The sequence below is a fragment of the Sebastes umbrosus genome, chromosome 10 (genome assembly GCF_015220745.1).
Source record: "Sebastes umbrosus isolate fSebUmb1 chromosome 10, fSebUmb1.pri, whole genome shotgun sequence".
In the NCBI taxonomy this organism is placed as follows: domain Eukaryota; kingdom Metazoa; phylum Chordata; class Actinopteri; order Perciformes; family Sebastidae; genus Sebastes; species Sebastes umbrosus.
Window position 1 is genome coordinate 16,901,880 of NC_051278.1, and position 24,601 is coordinate 16,926,480.

General features: G+C 38.7%; 1 protein-coding gene across 2 annotated transcripts; it reads right to left on the minus strand.

Moving 5' to 3' along the window:
- Nucleotides 1–305: 305 nt before the first annotated feature.
- Nucleotides 306–21,099, minus strand: hmgcll1 (3-hydroxymethyl-3-methylglutaryl-CoA lyase-like 1). Of its 2 annotated transcripts, XM_037783448.1 has the most exons (10): nt 21,044–21,099; nt 17,048–17,393; nt 14,924–15,001; nt 14,302–14,409; nt 13,810–13,905; nt 13,474–13,622; nt 12,607–12,670; nt 12,218–12,406; nt 2,375–2,504; nt 306–1,155 (listed from the first exon to the last, which is right to left on the minus strand). In XM_037783448.1, the coding sequence occupies exons 2-10, from the start codon at nt 17,141–17,143 to the stop codon at nt 1,121–1,123; spliced, it is 945 nt and encodes a 314-aa protein (XP_037639376.1). In that variant the 5' UTR covers nt 17,144–17,393; nt 21,044–21,099; the 3' UTR covers nt 306–1,120. The 2 variants fall into 2 exon arrangements, with proteins under 2 accessions (XP_037639376.1, XP_037639375.1); XM_037783447.1 differs by lacking the exon at nt 21,044–21,099 and having other exon boundaries at nt 2,379–2,504.
- Nucleotides 21,100–24,601: the final 3,502 nt, after the last annotated feature.

Here is a 24,601-nt window from a genome sequence, read left to right on the forward strand (position 1 = left end):
AAAGCCGATCCTCCCCAGACAGTAGCTTATGTCACGGTAAAAGCTTTTTTTAAATGGCAGAAACACTTTTTAAATGATCTTTGGCAAACCTGAGGGCAAACACTCTTCGGAGACGGCTTTTAAATTGTTATTTTTTGTGGTATTTTGACAGGAGTCTTGTGTTCAGTTGCTCGTCATACAGGATCTCCCCCTCTCTCATACACTCTCAATGTTTGCACTATCTGTTTATATCATGTTTATTTTTGTTTATAGCTTATTTTGTAAATTGTACATTTGTATTCTTATTTTATTCTAACGTTTTATCTATTCTTTGTTATTATACTGTTTGTCTTGCACCAACAAAACCAAAGAAAATTCCTAGTGTATACCTCTTACACCTGGCAATAAACACCATTCTGATTCTGATTCTGATCTGACTTGGATCTGATCCAGGTCTTCGGAGGAGTAAAGTGCATAACAAGATATTCGTATTGAGAAAGCAGAAAGGAGCTTTTTCTTTTTGCTTAAAATGGAACACCTGCGCTGATACTAAATTGAGTTCAGCAAGTTGCCAAAAACAGACTCAATTATTTTCCTGTTTACTTTGTTTTATAAGGCCACTGAGCTACGCAAATGAATGAAAGTGACTGACCTTTCATAGGCTTATTTGTCTGAGCCAAATAAAAATTAGATTAGAATTGAATAATTCAGCTTTTAAAAAGGTCAGTATGTATTCATCAAGACATCAATCCGGACATTTATCACAAACAAAAATAAGCCAACCGAAATATCACAAAAAAATGAGATGACTCAGTTGATCATAATGGTCCTTTGAGTCCTTTGTCCGTCAAGTAATATACTCCAAAATGTAGAAATGAAGTCAAAAGAGCTGGTTTTGGAACACAAAACACAATGTATTTCTTGAGATTATTTGGATAAGACGCCTCTGACAGTTTAAAACAAGGAACAAAAATACAGCAGCATATAGGCAACAAATCTGAAGGCAGCAACAACAGGGGAAGCACTTTAAAAGGAGTCAAATACTGAAATATATTCCTTTACAGAAACACATCACAGTGTTCTGCCTCTTGCCTGGGCGACCTTGGAGTTTGTCTCGCGATGTAAAGCGTTGCAGATGAAGTCACCAGCCTCTACAACTTTGGCAAGGTTCACACCCTGCAAAGCAAAAATATTGCAGTATCAGTTAAAATGTTTACAAGGTGATTTTGTCTTAGGACGGACATAAAGGCAGGCTGCTCATGAATTTAAATGAACGGCTGCGGTCGAAAAGTAAAAAAATTACGTCCTAACGTCTTTTCCTGACCACTTTTCCTTGACCTCGATGGAAAAGGTCATGAGGTCAAGGAAAGATGAGAAAGAGAATTCAGAAGGACTTAGGAAAAGACAACCGCGGTGTTAAGAGAATCCGACTGCACATAACATACATATAATAAAAGTTTATCTGACCTAAAGTGGACAACCGGTGACAAAATATCACTTCATTGCCAAGGTTGGAATTGAAATAAAAAAAAAGAATACATGATAATATTGAGTTTATTGTTTGAGTTATAGAAAAGGGGTAGAATAATTAAATGTATATTTCTTCCTACTCCTTTCCGGACTTAATATTTATTTATGTTGATTGTTTGTTTGCTATATGTTTACTGTTCATTTTGTTTGTTATTATTTTTTTTTACTTTTTTACTTATTTGTTACTAGCTCAAAATAAATAAATAGAAATAAAGTGAAACAAAATGTCTGTCACTGCTCATTCATATTTATCAACATGAATCCCAATTAGTATATGACTGTATGGAAATAATTGTTAAATAAATGCAAGCTAAGCATATTGTTTGTTTTCAGGAACGGTAGAATGGTGCGTCGCTCTAAATGTTGCGGCTGCAAGGAATTGTGGGACGGCATTATCTCCTTTCCTTTCATAATGAATGGTCCAGTGTATCCTATGCTAAAGGAGATAAGAAAGGAAGCATTGAAGCACCTTTCCTTAGCAATTGGAGAAATCAAACAGCTCTTATCATGGCAGCCACTCAGATACTTCAAGGTCATTTCACTCCATTAGGAACCTTCCCAAGCAAAAAATACTTTTCGACCGCATCCAAAGAGTGCAACAGGTGATAGAAAGCTTAAGTGTAGTAAAAATATCCCACCAGCAGGGGTAAGGATTGTTAAATAAATTGTTCCTGGGATGGAGCATGCAACACTGTGGGCTTGTGCAAGTTGTGTAAAACCACTGATATTATAAAATAAACATTTACAGAGTGGTGTGTTTGCAGAGCGATCTGCTTATGTAAATGAGCTCTGAAAGATTGTTGAGTTTGGTCGATCTGTTGGGATTGTAGAGACATAAAATACAGAGTGCACTGTGAAGACATACTTACAGTTTCGATGCCCATGCCTTGGAGCATGTAGAGAACATCCTCTGTTGAAACATTGCCAGACGAACCCTGAGCGTACGGGCAACCTCCCAGGCCGGCTACTGCAGAATCCACCACACAGACCCCCATCTGCAAAAAGGACACACAACAGAGACATTCAGCACCTCCGCACAGGCTTCACCTCAAGGTGAAATATTAGGAACAAAGATCCTTGTTCTGTCGGATTGTTCTTCCCGCTGCAGCGTGCCTCGCCAGGGCTGCGGTCATGTTTTACAGCTGTTTGAGAGAACTGTAGGCTTATGTCCTGAGGATGAGTGGGCACAGAATGTCCCACAGTATGGCTTAGTCATCCTCTTTGTCAGCTCAAACCACCAGCACCACATAATTACGGCCCTGTTCGAACAGAATATTTCATATGTTTCTGATTCTCTGGGTTACTCGTGTTTTTACAGCACTACTCTGCCCTTAACCATGGGGATCCACTTTCTTGCCACATTGAGAAGACATTTTTTTCCCCGCCTGGACGGTGTCCTCTTACACCGTGCCAACAATGCAGCGTTGCCACACCAATGTGCAGTTGCTACAAATAATCATTAACGTCATAAATTATTTCACGGATGACCTTGGTTACAAATGTTCCTCTCCTCCGGCGGCGGTGCCTGTAAGAGATTACTTTTAGGGTTGTTTACATGTTTGGCTTATTCGCTGCTTACAATCAACGTAATTGTTATATTTTGTGGGGAACTTTTATGTGTTTTTTTTACTGCCAACAATACCAAGTGTCTTCCATATGGAAATGAACGATGCATTTTCGGTTGTTTTTCTGAATTGCAATACTTTTGTTGGCTTTTAGTTTACTGCTTTTGTTTTGGGAGACATACGTTTACGTCACCAAAACAACTGTGAACTAAAAACAAAAATCTTGTCCTCTCTCTTGGTTCCATGGTGGAGAGGAGGTCGTGTTGCTCAAACTATCTGTTTGGCGACACCGGGAAGTTGTTTGACATCCTGCTTGTTCCATCTCTTCATATATATGTTCACATTATATGTATTCATTTTTGTCATATGGATTGTCTTTGTTGTATTTTTCATGATGTTGTTACTTTGTACACACGACATCTATTGCACGTCTGTCCGTCCTGGAAGAGGGATCCCTCCTCAGTTGCTCTTCCTGAGGTCTCTTCCATTTTTTTCCCCTATTAAAAGGTTTTTTATGGGGAGATTTGCTTATCCGATGAGAGGCTTGTACTGTAAAGCACAGAGTATGTCGTATCCTGTACAGATTGTAAAGCCTCCTGAGGCAAATTTGTAATATTGGGCTATACAAATAAAATTGACTTGACTTTTGATGTTACGAGAAGAGTTAATACATTTCACAATTTCTCTGAATGCACATATTACGTAAAGAGACAAACCTGCAGTTCTTGCTTTTTAAAGTGTTCAACCTAACCGCGAGTGTATAACCTGTCTTTTGTTTTCACACCAAAAAGTTATGAAGCCAGGCCTTTGGTTTTTCATTTCGGTCATTACGAACAAAGGTCTCGGGATGTTTTCCACATGTCCCTGGGATCGTCATGAGAATATTAAAGATGTTTTCCAGCTTCCGTGGCAGAGCCAGATGTCAGAGGATCCCACAGCGAGGCGAAATTAACACGCTGATCCTCCCAGTGGCATTGGGTCATGACGGACGTTCACCCCATGGAGCAGAACTAAGTGAGCTAAATTAAAAGTATCTATATTGCCTTTTTTTTTTTTTAACAATGCTGCTAATTGGTTGCTTTTTCCTCCAGACAAGAGCCTACTTCTTTCAGGGGCCGTCTGAGCCAGCCGTAATTGCTGTTTGTGTTGGCAAGGGGAAGAGGAGGAGGAGGTGGGGTAGGAGGAGGAGATCTACTCCGGTGTGTGCAGTGCACGAGATTTCCAGACCTTGGATAAAGCCAGAGCAGGATATTGTACTAGGCAGATTTTTTTTGTAGTATAAACACAGAGTTGTAATCTACCATGCCAATCCTCTCGCTTTCAGCTGCTAACCGCGTAAGGCCAGGGGTCCTCGGCGTACTGTTTCCGAGAGGAACAAAACGGACCCTTCAGCAGCGTGCCCTGTTCCTCTGGACCCTAATCGCGCAGGAATTGGTGGTCAGCAGCTCGAGCTTGCCAATGCTCAGTTAGGTTCACAACTGCCCAGAAACCAGATGTGCACTCAGTGTTAAAAAGCCATATTCAGTGAGCTGCGGCCATATAAAAACAATACATTCCTGGGTAAAGACACAGTGCATTTTAAAACTCGCATGATTCGGGATAAGCTTGTTGACATTCTACACTCGGAGTGGACGAGGCTGAAGATGGACATGCTCCCATTTTTGGTTTTATGACTGCGTCAGCGAGAGAGAAAGAGAGAGCGTGCATTCACTGAAGGATATGGAGCAGTGATGCTTTACCCGCTGCTACATAAACTGGGAAGCTGAAAGAAACTGTCACAGATCCACTGCTGACACATATATCACCTCCTTCCAGGAACGCATAAATAAGCAGCTAGGAGATAGACAAAACAAACATGTAAAGAATAAATAAATGACATTTTTTACTTCGTGACTTATTTGAGCATGATCACATCGTTCACCTTCCAGTCTCTCCATGGATTACTGGGCTTCATGAATGCAGAACACGACAATAAGTCTTCTTAATATAGAAAAAATTCAGATCCTAATCTAAGATCCTGGTGTTTTAAAACCATTGAATTTTTATGTTCAGTTTGGAGCTGTGTGGTCAGTAATAGGTAAAGAAGACTATCAAATCAAACTATATTTAACTTTGAAAGAGACATAACTGGTTGCTCTGTGTACTCAACCGTAAAGCAAAAAAGTGTCGGGTGCTCTTGGAAAACAGGGAAAAATCAGGATAAACAGGAGGGTAATCCAGGCATAACATTAAATATTAAATATTAAAACAAACAAGGAAGAAAATATTAAAAAGCTGTAGGTCCTACAGTGGTCGAAACATGTTAGATTTAGCCACTATAATAAAGGCTTTTTAATATTTCCTTCATTGTTTGCCACTTGTTTTCATATTTTGGAGTGCCTGGATTACCTTCCTGTTTATCCATATTTTATATATCCCAAAAAAGGAAATTCATTTGGTCGGAGCTGCAGAAAAATAAATCTACAGAGACAACCCATCAAAAAAATAGCACCAAACTACTAATTTGCACAGACAATGCCACATGCACCTGTTGCACATCTTATTGACTAAGTCTTAGTCGTAGTAAAAACCTCATTTAAAAAATAATATTTAACAATAATCTTACAACTGTCAACCTATTCTGTTTTTTTACAATGAAGAAATACCAGAAGGATGTGTGTTTGCGTCTGTAGCATTTGGTTGAAAGATTATACTTTGGTTGTTCTTTATGATGCTTGGTCTCATCGGTTATTTTAAGGTTCTGAATGTCGTTCTTTATGTGTTGTTGTTGTTGTTGTTGTTGTTGTTGTTGTTGTTGTTGTATGTGTCTGTTCTGTAATTTTTCTGTAAATGTTTTTACTATATATACTTTATTTGTCAGTTTTTTAAAGATTCTCTATACGATATCCAGAGCATTAATATAGCAGTAAACAACTACTGTCTATGTAAAGATATAGAGGAGTTATGTCTACCTGAGCAGAGAATGAAGTCACTATCTGTGTGTGTTGTAATCAGCTTCTCCTTGTTTTGTTTACATAACAAAAACTTGCAAAAAATCTTGCGAGACTCACTGCCTAACAGCCTAGCCTAAACGTAACTATTTTAGATCAATGCCTAACCTTAACCATCTCGTCAGAGTTTCCCCAACACGCGGGTTCCCTTCTAGACACGACCCCGGCTCAGCCGTCACCATGTTGAGAGCCGTTCGGTGACAATACAAAATCTCCCAATGTCGCATTTTGCACCTTTAATGTCTTTAAAGTATTTTCTTTTCTCTGAAGTAAAGCGCAACCATTAATAAATTGCACAACCCAGATTATATGATTACATACTGTATAACAGTCTACATGTATGAATTTACTTATCTTTTTAAAACTGCTTTTAATGTTTGATTTATGTCCTGTACTCTTAATACTATAATATTCTGCACCTGTATTGTGTTTGTTGTTGTGTTTTTGTTTTACATACCTAGTTTGTCCTGTAAATTAAATGTATTATTTATTATCAATATTATTTTGTGATTTATTAGACTTTGATTGGTTATTTAAGCTAAGTGCGTATATTTTTTAATTTGATTATGAGGGTTTTTTCTTCTGAAAAACAGCACTTCACCACTGACGGGAGATCACAATGGTCATAATATGATACTGTTATACAGTAAATGTCAACTATAACATCATCATACAAAGATGTACTGAAGGCATCAACACACTTCCAGTAGACCTTTGGATGTTAGTAGAACAAAGTTATTGACCTTGCACGCCCATCATGGCTGAACAGGGCCTCATGGACACAGACAAAAGAGAATACTGAAGATGATGTTATTGTTAGCGGAGAGCTCAAGCGTGAGCACAAACAGGTTATACTGTATTCCCCAGCTGCAGCGCTACACAATACACCAAAATTGCGGGTGAGAATAAATAATTTTCCCTGCCAAGCCTGTGAAATCTAAGTACATACGTTGTCATTGTGTGACCTGCCAGGAGTAGGTCTGTAACAAAGCCCCCCCCCCCCCCCCCCCCCCCCCCCCCTCCCACCCCCCCAGACCTCCTGAGAAAAAAAGAGAAAAGGTACAAAGACTGAGGAATGTCTTTATCGAGAACAAAAGAGGTGACTCAGGGCTGACAGCGCTGGGGGAATTCATTTCTCTCCCAGTTGGTGGTGTGGACTTCTGGCACACAGTAATGAAAAGCTATGATAAAATCTTTCATTTCCATCTTGTTTATGGGCGAGCAAATGGTAGGCAAAATATCCCCGGCTGCTATTATTTTCTGTGGCCACGGGGCAGCTGTGATGAATCATTCTGAATATGATCCACAGAGGAATTTAACCGTCCCTCTGCGCTTTTTCACTCCGCCATCCAAAAACAAGGCTAATTTTTACAATATTTGCTACTTTTACAAACGGACATTGTTGAGCTTTCCTTCAGCACGACGTTGCAGAGTTACAGATGACTGACTGGAGATGATCAAGATAAAAGCATCAATATTAAGAGTAAATCAAACCATTATTTCTTCCAAGTACTGTAAATGCTTCACTGTATTTTGTGTCCTGCCAGAGTTGACCATGAATCATGTTTTAGGATTGGACTGAAAAAAGTTCTGGTGCGGTAAATATTTGTTTCACATCTGAAAACAAAAACTTTTTTTACATTACGCTAAATAAGACTCCAAAGTTACGCTAAATATTGGCCAGGAAAAACTGGCATGGCCATTTTCAAAGGGTCGCTTAACCTCTGACCTCAAGATATGTGAATGAAAACTCTGAGATGAACTGAGTGAAAACTGTATCGTATTAGATAAAACAAATGTTGACAAACTACATCATTTGCAGTTGAAAAAAGGTACTAAATTGCAATATATCTTATTGCAACGCTCAGTATATCGTAAAATGTTTAAAATCACAATAAGATAGTGACTCGAGTATCTTGATAATATTGTATCGTTAGGCCTCTGGTGATTCTCACCCTTAGTTTTTACCAGTATTAATATTAAGGTACTTTGTCTTTGGTGAGAGTGTAACTCTTAATCTAATGTTTCCAGGTCTTAAACTAGGTTTTTGCTATATTTGGATGACACTGTAAATTAATGATATTACCATAGTGGTTATGCAGTCATCTATTCAAACTACAAGTCACAAAAACGCATAATAATTATTGTCTGCATACCAGATTATTTACAAGTGCTATCAAAGTTTCTAGAGTTGGGATCTGCAGCTGCAGTGCCATTCATCACGTGCTCCGCGGCGAGCGAATGAGAGGATCATCTTCCACTGGCCTTTAAGCGCAGCATTGTCAGAGAGTTCAACAGCCAAGCGACAGATGAGTTAGGAGCCCCCCAGGGCCCTTCTATCCACCTAGCTCTCAGTGGCTTTGTCCAACAGACACTGAATAGGTGAGCCTTTGTGCTGACCCTCCTCACATCTGTTGACCCACCCAGCCCCCAATGAGCTCCCTCCTCTGCAATGACAATGTGCCCCGGAGAACTGATACCGCCATATCTGCGTTACCTCTGTTTTATGTCTGGATTTATGTCAGTTTTACACTCGCTACGGGCACATCGGTGAAAAAACACCCCGATGAGAGCTCTTCCGCAGGGATTTACAACCTAATTACATTTTTGTGAGCTGTGTAGAAACAGAGTTTATTACTGTAATAATCCTTTTTTTTCTCCTTCGCTACAACACATGTGCACTGTGATGGAAGGGCCCGTTGGAAATATCTTATGTTCATTAAGATTCTGGGATTTTTTCTCAGCGGGCAGTTTGTGAATCATCTTGCTTTGTGGGGAGGCTTAGATCATGTTTCTTAATGCCCCCTCTTCCTTGTTGACTGATGGGTCCTGCTTTTCTGTGTGTCCCGTTGTAACCTACACATTTGTTTTGCGCGTTCTCAATACTCCCCCCAAAAACAGAGGATACATTCATAATGTTGTAAACTGACACATTGTCATTAAAGCTCAGGGCAGATTAAGGTTCACGGTTGGTTTCATAAACATTTGGACAGCGATACATTGATTTACACTGCATACTCAAAATTACAATAGTTGTTTAAGAGGAGAATGTCAACAGGTTTTTTTGAGATTTATTTTAGATGAACACTTATTATGTGTAAACTCTAAAATATCTTTGAATATAATATTATTTAGGGCTGTTAAAGTTAACGTAATATTAATGCGTTAACACAAATTTGTTTTAACGCATTAACGCAATCGATCTTTCAGAGGTTATAGCAAACTCAGTTTTAAAGCTAGAGTGAAGATCCTGGTATCATTTGAAACTAGAAAACCTAAGGAATCCATCATGTCATACTGGCTTGTCGTCAAATAAGGTAAATAAGGTAAATAACGCTCTGAACTTACGCTACATTTTGGCGAGGAAAAACTGTCATGGCCATTTTCAAACGGGTCCCTTGACCTCTGACCTCAAGATATGCAAATAAAAATGGGTACTATGGTTACCCACGAGTCTCCCCTTTACAGACATGCCCACGTTATGATAATCACATAAAGTTTTGGGCAAGTCATAGTTGCGTGTTGGGCTTGAGTTTGCCATGTTATGATTAGACCATATTTTTTATGCTAAATGCAGTACCTGTGAGGGTTTCATGACAATATTTGTCATTGTTTTGTGTTGTTAATTAATTTACAATAATAAATATATACATACATTTGCATAAAGCAAGCATATTTGAGTATTAAATGCTTGACAAATTCTCCCAATAAGGTACATTTTGAACAGATACAAAAATGTGTGAATAATTTGCGATTAATCGGGATTAACTATGGTCAATCATGCGATTAATTCTGATTAAATATTTTAACCGATTGACAGCACTAATATTATATTATTATTATTTCAAACAAGCTTAAATGGGCAAAATAAACGGCCATCAGTCTACTTGAACATTCTGATGATAATTTAACTTCCTTTTTCCTGATACCAGTGGAAAATAAACACTACTTATCCTGTGCTCTTTGTAAAAAACAAAGAAAAGATGCTGTCTTTGAATGTCTGTAACTTCTGCCCCGAAAATTGTCGAAAGAGATGGATTGGGAGCAGCTTCGCATACACTTATCCCCAGCAGGAATAATGATTTAAAGCCGCAGAAAAGACTTGTGATCTCTACAATGTTGGCAGTTACTTAAGGTAGTTGAAAGACATCCTGGAACAAGAATCACCACCTCGACTTTGCTTCCACATCTGGTTGCTCCTCTTCATGTCATCATGAGTAAGAACATTGATTTATGTAAAGGCTGGGCATTTATCCATAATCGGCTTGCGGTTCTCCACAATAGTGTTCTTCAAATTCATCATGGGGAGAGAGATGTGCATGTGAAGGAGAAGATGCCCGGAGACATCCTTGCCAAGCCACTGCAGAAAGTAAAGCTGTCAAACAATTCAACATTAGAGGATGTGCGGATCTACAGGATGATGCATTACTGTCTTGTGCGCAGGAGAACTCTCGAGATAAATGGGTCTCCTCTTCAAACCATGCCAGTATTTGTAAGCCCTCTACGGACTGCAAGAGAGAGTACTGGCACTTTTTCACATCCCTCACACCAAGATCAGGATGTTTTTTCATACTTTTCTTCTCATAAAAGTGGTGTGATTCATGCTTGTCCTCCCAGAATTATCAGAGCTCCTGTCTTCCTCTTCTTTAGAGAGACCTGAGAGCTTTTCTCCTTTTTCAGAGGATGTCAGGGCTTTCCTTCACTCTTATTTTCAAAGACGTCTGTTTGAAGTCTGCCAGGTTTTTGAGAACTTTCAAGCTCCTTCCTCTGCGTTTCCCAGAATTCACAGGTCCCTCCACCCAACTTTTCGAAGCAGTCTTGGACCCGTTCCCCTTCATTTTAAGAACCTACAGAAATGCCAGGTGCTTTGAGCGATTAGTAAGGCAGCGCCGTCTTGCCAGAGAGAGCAGCACCTTGTAAACCGTTACCGCAATGTCTTTAAGAAAGATGGATAGATTGTTATAAATATGGGTTTGGGGTTGAGCTCTTGTTTATGTGCGTGGGTTTGTATCATTTTTTTTAATATCATATTTACCCTTGTTTTTCTCTCGTGCTTTCATTGTTAATGTTTATGTCTTTTGTGTCTAAAGGCCTTCTTGTAAATGAGACCGCTCAGGGCGTGTATCCTTGAAGTTTAAAATTATTTTAAAACAGACATTTTTTGGGTATGTTCATCTTAGTTTTTACAATCATTCTTTACATTATAAAACTCCTTAAATGCACAACTATGAAGTTACAGAAGGTCAAAGTTGATGCAGCTTTGCAAAATGTAGTAAAAGGTATTGATTGATAGTTTGGCTAATGTCTTATTTTTGTTGTCAAAATAATAAAAGTAATTCCTAACTGAAATATTAAGAGCCTTTTTTACCACTACTTCTGCTACTACAATACTGCCTAAACACAGTACTTCTTTTGCTATTGGTGATAATAATTATAGTAACAATAATGACCATAATATAATAAATCATTATGGTCAGTAGTGGTAGTAGTAGCATAGACTGTATAAAAGAAGTGGACAAAGTCACTGTGACGTCACCCATTTGTTTGTGGACTGCTGTTTTGAAGCCTCGAGTTTGGCATTTTGGCCGTTGCAATCTTAGTTATTTGCAACCAGAAGTGACACGAGAGGGTGGAGCTAAGTACAACCGAATGCTGACATTTTTAGGCGACCAAAAAGGTTATAATTAACTTTCATGAACTGAAAACACACTGTGAAAGATTTAAAGTTGTAAGACGAAACACAGACAAGACCGGACAACGCCGTGGAAGCAAACTGTCAATCACAAGGTAGCCACGCCCTAAAGCATACCCTGCTTTATGGTCTATTTTGCTGTAAATGGGACTATAATTTACTAAATGAACATCATGCTGTATTGAAGAAGACTTGAAACTAGCGATTGAGACCATAAACTCATGTTTACAATGTTTACTGAGGTAATAAACCAAGTGAGAAGTAGGGTCATTTTCTCATAGACTTCTATACAATCAGACTTCTGTTTGCAACCAGAGGAGTCGCCCCCTGCTGGCTATTAGAGAGAATTCAAGTTCAAGACACTTTCACATTGGCTTCACTTTTCAGACCCCGGAGTTGCCCACTGAGTAGTATCAGTAGTTTTGTGATTACTCTCCACATTAAACATTATGAGTTCTTACCTGAAGTGCAGTCAGGATGTTGGGCAGTGCTTGCCCATAAGTGTCATGGCAGTGAACTGCGAGCGCGCTGGTGGGCACCTCCTTCATCACACTCTGCAGCATCTTAAACATGGACCCTGGAGTACCAACACCGATGGTATCCCCCAAGGAAATCTCGTAGCAGCCCATATCATATAACCTCTTTGCCACCTAAATAGTAAAAATATGGTAAAACACTCTCATTAACAGGAAATCATTCAGTAAAAGAACTAACCTTAACCAATGTAATCTTCCACTATATAGAAAACTTGTATTTTCAATGTCAGGTGATAACATTTTATTAATATCATCTATACTGAATGTTTCAGTAAAAATGAAAGAATAAGAAGAATGTAAAAGGTTTATCTCACCTCAGAGACTTTGGAAGGTTCAATGGGTCCCTCATGGGGGCACCCAAGGGCACAAGAAACATATCTGAAAGAGGACAACGTTTGTGAGAATTGTAATATGTTTGTGTAATGTTTGATAGTATTTTGTTGAACTATAAAACACCGGCTGTAGATGCAGCAGCAATTCACTGCAACATTGAGAACTTCAAACTGCGGATTATTCTGGTATTGTGGTTTCTGTATTCCGGATAACAGGATTATATGAAATCAAAACATACTATTTTACTGTTGCCTGTTGTTGTTAGACGAATTAGCTCAGTTCAAATAAAGGATAAGAAGATTTCTCTTGATTCTGATGTTTTTTTGTTTGCTATTTTGGCTGTTCATCTGTTTGTCAGTGAGATATCTCAAAGGCATACGAAAAGATTTACATGAGATTTGGTTAACAGATGGGTGATTACATGTTGGTAGTAGTCCAGATCTTGATTTGACGCCATTTGTTACCTATCAAACAGTATTTTGCACATAGAAAGTGACTGTGTTTATACTAACCCACTGTTGTTCTGATATGTTCAGGTTTTTTTTTTGACAGAAAGGTTCATATAATCTAAGGAAACATGTGTTACAATTGAACTACAGTATATATTCAGTAACTTATCCTATTTGGTTTGCCTTAAAGTCCATCTGGAGTTGTGGTTAACAATTGTACAGATATAACCTGGTGAACATCTGGAAGTTTGCTTTAAAACTATAATTATTAAATTGTGTGTTTTCTCCTTCATATAGAAACGGCAGTATTTTCAATTGTATTTTCATTCGGAGTAAAAAACAACATCAGATATGTGTTGACACTCATTGTAAGTGACAATTAATACCCAGAATACTAACCCACGGACTGGAATTTGTCGCTCTTTGGCAGTGTTAATGACTTCCTCGAACCTCAGCATGCTTTCATCAATAGAGCAGTTAATATTCTTTTTACTGAAGGTTTCAGACGCTGACCCAAACACCGCCACTTCAGTAGCACCAGCTGTAACCTTAAAACAGAAGAGAAAAACGAACTTGTTAAACCGTTTTGAACACTGTCACACTTACGCAAGTGCAGGATTTATCTGGGGGAAAAAAAGAGTGTAGTGCCAACAGTTAACTCAAATTGACAAGCAAGGTAAGGGGGTAAATAGTTATAGCAGAGATCATCACGCTGAATTGAAAATGAATGCTTACAGCATCCTGGAAGCCTTGCATGTTAGGTGTCAAAACAGGGTAGCGAACATGAGGCGCCCTCTGGATTCCTCTGAGTACATCAGTGTGGTCTGCCATCTAAATGAAGGAGGGGAAAAAACATATGATGTAGAAAAATAAACCTTTAACATCACCTGAGAATACATCACTCATCGTGCACAAATGTTTTCACATGCTAGCAGACGTTTCATAAAGGTCAGAATAAACTTTTTCATCTCACATTTCTCAGTAAATAAAATGTGACATGTTCTTGTTTGGTCTTTTTTTTTAGGAAGTAAATAGTGGTACAATTTATGACAGGGAATGAGAGGGCGACTATGTGAAGGATATCTTAATATATTCTTTCCAAAAGCATCTGTGTGTCTAAGAAGGTTTGCTAAAAGAGCAGGTTTTCTTCAGTAGTTATGCAGACAAGAAAGAGAGCCTAATAAATCACTCAGCACTCTTTTGCTGTGCACAAAGAAGAGTTATTACCTGCGGTACCCACTTTGAAGAGACAAAGCTGGTGGCCTCGATCACAGGCAGGCCTGTTCCTGAGAGCATGTCTATCAGCTGGATTTTCACCCCTGTCGGAACAATTTCCTGGGGAACAATGAAACTGAAACTGCTCTTTCTGGATTTGATTCCACTCAAGATGGGAGGTACAACAAGCACATATCTGGCAGATCTTCTTTTTTTTCTTTGCTATGCTGCTTGCCAATCACATTGCTATCTATATTCACATGCTGAATCTTGCACTTGAATCTCTCAAAATATACAATATTTCTTATAACGACACATGGTGGGAAATAGAATTATCCCTGCATCCAGTGCAATCTGTAAAACTACAGGCGTGCAATAAGGAAATGATAAAGCAGTGACACGCTAAGCAGAGAATACGAAGCCAGAAGCCGTGTCATCTTTCCTATTCAATTTCAAAGAAAATGTGAAACACATGCTCCTGGCAATTATGGCACACAACCCATATGTTATGGATTGTTTTATGTATGAAAAATGGGGGGTTTCCCGGGGTGATCAAGAATAGTAATACAAAACAAGGGTGTGTATTTAAAAATATAAATAAGATTCATGACTGAAATGACAATGTATAAGTTACCTTTTCATTTTGAAGTCCATCCCTGGGCCCAACTTCAACTATTTTCACAAACTCTGGATACTCGTGTCCTGTGATGGTCTGGAAAAGTATCAAAGAGAAACAGAGAAAGGGAATAAGGAGACGTGTACACTGAAAACAAGCAGTCAGTCATCCTGTTGGCCTAGGATGCTCCAGGACATGTTATTTCTAACATGAACAACTGTCTACCTCAAAGCCAAGTGAAACCCTAGAACTAAAACATGAGCCTCTCATGACATTAGGATGCAGGATATGTCTCGTAGAGAGAAAAGACTGGGAAAGAAGGTGAGGGTAACTCCACACAAACCACAAGGGTTATTCTGAGGATCAGGGTGTTTTTCTGGTCTAAACCTCGTAGAGAAAAATACCTTGTTGAGTAAAAAGATATTAAATATTATAGAATTTATATAGCTTTGGCTAAAACACATTTTAAAAAACACCACTAGCTGACAAAAACTGCAACGTTATCTAATCGATTTGTGTCCAACTTCTGAGAGACATGGAGTATCTGTCCTTTTAGCTTGCTAGACATTCAACAGTCTTCTTCACCAACTCAACTAATTGCTGAGCCCCTAGCTAAACGAGCTTACAGTACACCAAGGAGGAATGCCAAGCTCCGGTCACATGACCGGAGCACAGCCAATAGGAACGCTCTCTCTCTCTGAAATGACCTGTGATTGGTCAAAGTCTCCCATCACAGGCTAGATTTTTTGAAGCCTGTAAACAGGGCCATGAGGAGGTGCAGGAGGCTAGTTATCTCTCAGAAGTCTTGAATTACAATATGCTGAAAGGTTATTGTGGAATTTTTGCCCAATGATGCCAGAAATATACTGCCTACTGCCACTACACCAAATATAACAATGACATGCTGCATACTGTTGCATCAGTAATACAGTACTTTTACACATTGCTTTTACTTGTAATGTAGTATTTTTTTGAGGGTAACGATTGAAAACAAAGCCTGTAGGTGTTGAACAGCTCAGACTCATCTATTCAAGAAATGTGCAGGCCATAAAACCCAAACAATGAGCATTAAGAGGCAAAAAATCTACTGTAGTGCACATGCATCAATGGAAATATCAAATCTATTAGTTAATATAAGCTTTGTATCTGATCAGTGAGTAGTATTTGAATGTAAAGAACCACTATGGGCAGCCTATTTGTCCACTTGCAGTAAATACCTATTTTTTATGTTAAATTATTATCAATTAATCCTGTTGAGGCAGCCTAATGGATTTACACAACACAAAAGACACAGCAGCATCTAGCCTGCATCTTTAGTCACAGTCACACAGCAGTTCGGGAAATAGCCACGAAATTGAATGTATTGATTCGTGTACATATACACAAATTTCCCATTTTTTTCGTGATGGTCAGCACAAAATTAATTCCTATGTAATCCACGTAATTGTGAACCTGGAAGTATAAAGAGCGGCGAACGCCATATAGGGAGGCAGTCGGGGTGGATGGGTTGGTCAAAAACCACAGGAGTTTTACCCAGGAGACCGGCGTTTGTGTTTCGTGTGAAACCACAAGTCAAAGTTGATTTATTTGCCACGGAACTTCCAAACTTAAGTTTCGGCACTTCCGGTGTTATTTTAACCCAAATCACGATCTTTTCCTAAACCTAACTAAGTAGTTTTGTTGCCTAAGCCTAACCAAGTTGATCTATTCCTAAACCTAACTTTGTTGTTTTACTTTGAAAAGACTGGAGCGAAAAGTGACACCTGCGTCACGTGTTGTTGAAAGTCCTGCTGAGCGTCACAAGAAAAAAGGGAAATTGTGTCTATGTACATGAATCAAATACTGTCGATGCTTATTTTGAGACTATTTCACGAACTGTCGTGACACTGTGTTGCACATACAGTCAATTCAGAAAGATAAATGCAATCTACCTTTCTTATTTAGAGACATGCATCCTTAAAATACAGTAATATATAAAAATACAGCAACATATCCATTGTAGAGGACCATTATATAAGCAGCGTGCACTGCAGCATCCGCGCTGTCATCAGCGGCTGGCTGCTGCACATCCTCTCTAGTCATGATAGAGTCATGTGGCAGAGCATGTGCAGCAGATTAGAAACAAGGAAAAACAACGCCCACCTTCTCCTCCAGCAGCCAGCGTTTCAGCCATGGGTAGTCCTGGATGAGTTGCTCATAGCTCAGGCAGTGCTTCACCGTAGTGGGTACGTTGCCCATCCGAAAGGTTGCTGCTGCTCAGCCCTGCTGCTGATGCACCTCCGTGTCCTCTGAGAACTGCACAGACTGAAGCAACTAATATAGCAAATGGAAGCGTCTGATCAATCTGCTAATGCTGAGGCCTGCCGACGACCGGGGGCCTGGCTGCATGAGGAGATGGGATTAGAGGACAGCCGGTCGAGGATGATTCAGCAGTTGCCATGGAAGCCACATCCCTACTGTACCAGGGAGGGGATCACAACAGAGGGGGCTGGGGGGATGGAGAGAAACATAGAGAGAGAGAGCGAGAGAGAGGAAATGATGTGAAGCAAATGTGGCAAATGAAGCGATATGAGAGATTAGTGCTACACTTTAGACTGGGAGTTCTTGTGGAAGCATTTGGAGGAACGATATAATATGTGCATCCAAAGAAGGGGAATGCAGGTGCAGAGCAAAAAGAAAAGATACCATTAGGAAAGAAGAGTTTGTACAACTTGGCTCCAAATGATGTATTAATGGTTTAGGGCTGTCAATCAATTCAAATATTTAATCGTGATTAATCGCATAATTGTCCATAGTTAAAGGGATTGTTTGTAAGAATCAGAAATTGGTTGTAACAGCGACACCTGTGGTCGTTAAGTCAACGAAAGTCAGTGTCCTGTTGCTCGCGCTCGCCCGAGTGCACACGCTACGTGAATGTGAGCGAGCATCCGTCAAAACAGTGAGGCGACACACATCAGCTAAATCCATAATATCACTCTATATTTCACCTGCTTGGCAGTAATGTTGGCAGACCAGACGAAAGTCTCTCCATGAATCACTGCTGATCCTAGTGTTGGCTTTTCCTGCTTCAGCCTCCCGACCACGGCCGGAGGGAACAGGGGAGTAAATATGCTCAATTCATAACATGGCAAACTCAAGCCAAACAGGCAACAACAGCTGTCAGTGTGTCAGTGTGTTGACTTGACTATGACTTGCCCCAAACTGCATGTGATTATCATAAAGGGGGCATGTCTGTAAAGGGGAGACTCGTGGGTACCCATAGAACCCATTTTCATTCACATATCTTGAGGTCAGAGGTAAAGGGACCCCTTTGAAAATGGCCATGCCAGTTTTTCCTCGCCAAAATTTTGCGTAAGATTGGAGCGTTATTTAACCTCCTTTGTGAAAAGCTAGTATGACATGGTTGGTACCGATGGATTCTTTAGGTTTTCTAGTTTCATATGATGTCAGTATCTTCTCTCTAGCTTTAAACCTGAGCCCGCTACAAGCTCCGAAAGATTGATTACATTAAAACTAGTGGCGTTAAAACGATTATTATCGCATTATTATCGCGTTAACTTTGACAGCCCTAATTAATGGGCTAAGAACCCGAGTGCTTTCGTGGAACTATTTTCATCAGTATTCGCTAAATAAGTCTCACAGTCGATGTTTTATATCTTGGTTCGACAATAAGATTGGACTCCCTGTCCTAGTGAGAATGAAAGGCTTCGGGGAAACAGGCTGCTTTGATTGATCTCCTGTGACCTGAACAGTTGAAGGGTTTCCATTGCCAGACGTGCCACTGCTGCCAATGTCAACTGCATGGTGTAATAAAATCCCTTGTTAATCCAGGGCAACATTTACCAGAGAAAGAGCCATTCTTCTGAACCCAGATGTTAACAATAGAGGGGCTTAATGAAGTCCTCGCATTCAACCATCTCACCACGCTAAACTGCTCTGTGATGAGAGACCTCTACCTCTCTCTCAGGGGAGGAGGGCGACTCATATGATCAGCCCTGAAAAAGCCTTTTTTCTCGCAGACTTCAAGGTTGATGTCTATCAGTTGCCACCCCCTAAAAGAAATTTGTATTGCCTCTAATCACTTATTCATGGTCCTCTTAAAGTAGCGCAGCAGACATAAATGGTTGAATTTTGAAGTTTAAATTACATTTTTAACAAATTTCATTTAGCTTTTTTACATTAAACCAAATTATTGCTGATCATTATTTCCACTAAGGGATTTTCTGTTGAAGTTATATTTGCCTGAAAATAATTATTCATTCATTTGAAGTAATTTCATGGTTTCAGCAGTTTGTTGGCCTTTAAATTCTTTTCAGATGTCTGTAAATCTGTGCGTTAAATGCGTCAGAGCCCGGAAATAATGAAAACCGCATTTTGCAGAAGTTGGTGCAAATTATTTCTTTACTAAGTCTAGTACAATAGCACACAGTGTTAAGTATGTATACTGTATGTAGAATCTTTTAAATGAATATGTTGGTGAACTAAATGTAATATAACAATTCCTCATAATATCTGTTGTTATTATCACCAGAACAAATGTGACTCATCATTTGTATTTGCTGTCTATTGTCAGAAAAATGAAGACATCTCAATAAATAGTTGCTGTCACGATGGCTCCTTTTCAGTCAATGATAATAGCATCAACCAATTAACCCTAACTGGCCTTTAACATTTCTACTTTCAGGGAAACTCGGCAGCCACGGTTTATCTTGACAAATACCAGCTGCAGAGGGTCACTTTAAAGAACTGGCCTTCGGGGGCTTTTCCTGCTTTTAGGAGTCAATGTAATGCAGGTGAGTGGAAACTTTAAAGTCTAGGATGGTATGGAAGTGGAGGAAGATTTCACATTTTACAAAAAATAGCACTATAGAACAGGTATAGAACATTTTTTTTGTAAGATATTAGAGAAATATGTAAAGTTGGGTGTAGTTTCAAGCTAACACTGATATGTGAAACATCAATAATAACCTTTTTTTTTGTCATACATACATTTGTATGGTAAAAGAATAGATTAACACAAATTATAAATAATAAATAAAAAAGTAATTTACAAGTTGTAGCACTTTTGATGTTGTAAACTTAAAATTTTTTTAGAGTGTACACAGGATGGAGGATTTTGGCTTTTGGCAGTCAAATGAAATGGAGGATTTTTGTATCAGCATTAACAAATAAGCCTAGATCAGACCTCTGTAATCACTGCCCACATGTTTGATTTGTTCAGAGTAAATAGAGTGGATTAATGAAGTGAAACTAAATGGCAATTCAGTCTAATTATGAGGCTACTAACAAATAAAACAACTGCACAAACTTGAAAGATGTTTCCTCCTAGTTCAAACTCTGTAAAGGGACACTACTCTTAACGTTTGTGTAGATTAGGCAAACAGATCCGCCTTGGCAGGAAAAAGGATGTCTCTGTGCTCGTTTGTAAGCGGTCTCCTGAGAACAATATATTTTACACATGAGGATTTCAGAGACCAAGCACATGATGAATGCCTCCGAATATTAAATAAAAATCAAACGACGCAAATGTCACAACGTGTTTCTGAATGGAAAAAGTTGCGTATAAAAGAAAGAGACTATTCAAAAATTTTTTTTTGCACGAAGAAAGAAACAGATGTGAAAAACAGCACTTTATAGAGTACAGGTTTCGGCAGGCCATGAAAGAGGTTTTAAGCTCTCAGATATACACTGAAAACAAAGTGGGAGAAAGAAAACAGGAACCAGATTAAATCAATTTTTATCCTCCATCCGTCTTCAATTTCTACATCATGGATTTAACTGGACTGTAACAACAAGAGATTTCTGGTGCTGAGCGAATAGCACATGATCGTCACCCTGAAAGCAATAATCATGATGACATAGTCTTTCATACCCAGGGAAGATGGAAGGGTTTATAGTTAGAATAATTACACCCAGTCCTACAGAAACAGACCACTTGATGGTGTATAATGGAACCTGAATCATGCTGCAGAGCAAAGAATGAACATATATAAATAATCTTGCTCTTGCGGAAGGAAAGGCACCACCACCCCTTCTCATTTCCATTAAATTCAGCTATGTACCAAGAGAACAAAATGACCACAAACACTCTTTTTTTTAAAAATAAAATGTAAAGCCTTGATAAAAATAGCAGCCTACCTTACAGTTTTCTTCAGGAAGGCTGGCTGCTGTGAGCCAACTTTCCACAGCTCCCCTTAGAGACAGCATGTGTGTTAAAGATTATCCTCACAGTAATCACACCGCAGAGCGCCCTGTGGCTTTCAGTCACAAAAGCCACTGACCTGTGTGTTGTGTCCACGTATGATCACGACTTGTTCAGCATTGATGTGTAAAATGCAATTTCTCTGGCTCTGTACATGCAGCCTAAAGTAATGCTGTTCAGAATGATGAATGTTAGTCTAGATTTAATAAGGAGTGTGAGCAAAAAAGCATAAATCCTCACCAGGTAATAATCAATTGGCTGCAATATAACCATATCATACATTTATTCTGCTACAATCTTCACTTTTTTCTTCACTGGTTAACACCACTTTGTCACTGATACACATTCAAGCGGATGTCTCTAAGCAGCCAGATATTTACTGTGCACATTTTTCTATTGTACCGCAGAGGACTTCATGGCTGGATTACGGCTCCAACTGGATCATAACGTATAGAGATTTGTATCGCTATCCTTGGTTGGAGAAATTGAATTTCACAGCAAAATTTACAACAGCCAGGATTCACACAAACTTGGGTTAAGTGGTGGCTGTTGACATCTCTATTATATTTCTAAAATTGGTACAGTAGCTTGTTTTGTTCATTATGTTTTTCATGGTGGTGCGAGAAAATGACAAGTCACAAGCATCTTGTTCTAGACCTGATGATTGTTAGAATCATTTTAATACTAGTGTCAATACGATACCTTAGTTTTTATACAAATACCAACCAGGTTTTTTGATACCTTACTTTTTTTTAGACATATTTCTCTGCATATTTCTCTTTATTTAACCAAAGAAACAAGTTCTCTAATGCTCTGTGTTGTACAAAAGCAGCCATACAATTTGCCTGGATACATTTCAGTCAAATTGATAAAATTGTGATTTAAATCAACTGTACAATCAAAGGACAAGTTAAGATTTTGAATCTGATCAGATATTTGATAGTATAACTTTTGATACTTGGTGCTTTAGGTTGGTACCAAAAACGTACCGAGGTTTGATATAGCCTTAGAAGATACTAGACTGATGATAAGGACATGACCCTGCGCTGCGAGAGTGAATTGCTGTACGGCTCACAACAACAAACACAGTGTGTGTCATCCTCCCCGTCCTTTCTCCTGACGCTTCATGCAGTGTAGTGTGCAGTTAAGACAGAAAATACCTGAAAAACAACCTTCAGATAGTGTCAAATATTGGGTTAAATATGAGTTCTTAATTCTGAGCAACTCATGATCCACTTTTGTGAGACATCTATCCAATTTAAGTCCCTACGAAACCAAAGAATGTTGCATTATTCAGACATTTGGACTTAACTTAAGATGCATTCAAGTCCAAGAGCTATTGAATCAAGAGGTTTATTGAAATAATTGTGGAAGATGTGCTATTGTCTTTAATCAGCTTACAGGTTACTAAGACACTGTGATGAGTTGCAGTTCTGCTGAGCAAAAGTATAACCTCCAATCTATGGTATAAACACAACTGGATACCTTAAATTGTCTTGGCTACTACAAAGATAATGATTCATTCAGAGTCAGCGCCTCAAATTTAAAGACTTTCTTTGGAGTGTTTTCATTGTTCACTGTTGGAAACAACAGAGCAGCAGGTTTTAATAGAAACGGTTTACCTTTTATACTGTAGAGTGAATTGTGCTTTTTTTCTGTCTTGGTTTTGTTCTTGATTATTCCTATAAAATCATAATTGTGCCCATATATGCCCTGGTTCTTCTGATGTACCCTGTGTTTGGCAACATTTAAAACATTAGTTTGATAGCTCGGTGATACAATAAATCAGCACGATTAGCACAGGATAAAGACATCCTTGGCCTCAGAAACAGGTTAATATCCTGTGCATGTGCTTTGGTTTGTATTTTTCCTTTAAACCTTTTTTTTATTTTATGTGTTCTTTGACATAAACTGTACGATAGATGGTTTACAGGAGGACATAACTAACCTGCACAAAAAGAAGAGAGCAGATGTTGTTAGCATATCATGTCAGAAGCTTTTATTTCTACTGAGACAAAACCCACAAAAGAATCTTAAAAGACTTGCATGTTTTTCTTGATTCTCATGGAAAATATGTTTCACGAATGCTGCACGCAATAGAAAAAAAGAAAGCCCAACTGAGACTTACTTTAATAACAACTGCGTGTAAAAAAAAATGTTACACAAAGAGGGTTTCAATTTATGATTCCAATTTATTTATTAAATCATCTCAGAAAAACTCTACTAAACTGCATTTAATGACGACATTCAGCCATATATTTTAATGCACGTGTTAAATCCAGACTAAATATACAAGATTTAAAAATATAGAAGCACAGGTGCAACCTCTAGTGCTAATGCAAAGTGACAGTCGACTTCACAAATAGTCTGTTGTAACTCCCGAGAACCCAAAACCCTCTCCTCTCTGGCTGGGGAAGCTAATGTGCATATGTGAATAACAAGCAAACACAACGGCGTTTTCTGCTTTGCCTTCTGTCGGGAAACATTCCTCACCGGTCCTGCTGCAGCCTTGTCATACCAAACAACATGTAAAAATGTGACCCATATGGTCTCCCCTTTTCAAGAGGGACTGATTGAGCTGTATGGAAGCCCTAGCCCACCCACAGAACACAAATAAGGAGAACCATATGTGGGGAGATGAATTAGGTAAACTGCACAACATTTTTATTAGATACAATTTCACTTGCCTTGTGGATGGACTGCAAGGTGACACTTTAAAAAAATAAACTTTGAGCCTCAGAAAGAAAAACACCTCTGGTTAACAGAGGGTGAATGAATGAAACATGGTATTACTAAACCAAATGAACAATAATTATTATTTTTTTGTACTTGTATTAGATTGACCAAAATGTGATTAAAAATAAGCATCATGTCAATCATATGACCTTTCTGCATTAGAGCCAACTGCACCACTAAATGAGCACATTAATGGCATTAAACTAGAAGTGTCCTTTTACAGTAACTGGCATATTAAACTCCATTAAGACTGTGAACAAATGTTTAGTTTCACAGTTTATGAGCATGTTTGTGTAAAAATCCAACTTTTCTTTCATGGACTACTGAATACATATGATTTTCATTTCAAAAACAAATGTTCTCATTCAGGAACACTTGTTTACAAAATGGACATTATTATGGGAAGTGTTCTACAAGGCTGGGAAGCCTTACAGAGGTTTATGAGCCACTGCCATAGAAAAACACACTTCACAATAAGAAGTGGAGTTTTTATTAGGGATTAACTGATCTGACTTTTTCTTTTTTTTCTAATACCGATGGTGATATCTCGGCTTTTGGATATACCGAGTACTAGGGCTGTCAAAGTTAACGCAATAATAATGCGTCAACGCAAATTCATTTTAACGCCACTAATTTCTTTAATGCATTAACTCAAGTTAACGTGATTTTTATGTTGTAGTGGGCTCAGTTTTAAAACTAGAGTGAAGATAGAAAACCTAAGGAATCCATTGGTACCAACCATGTCATAGCTTGTTGCG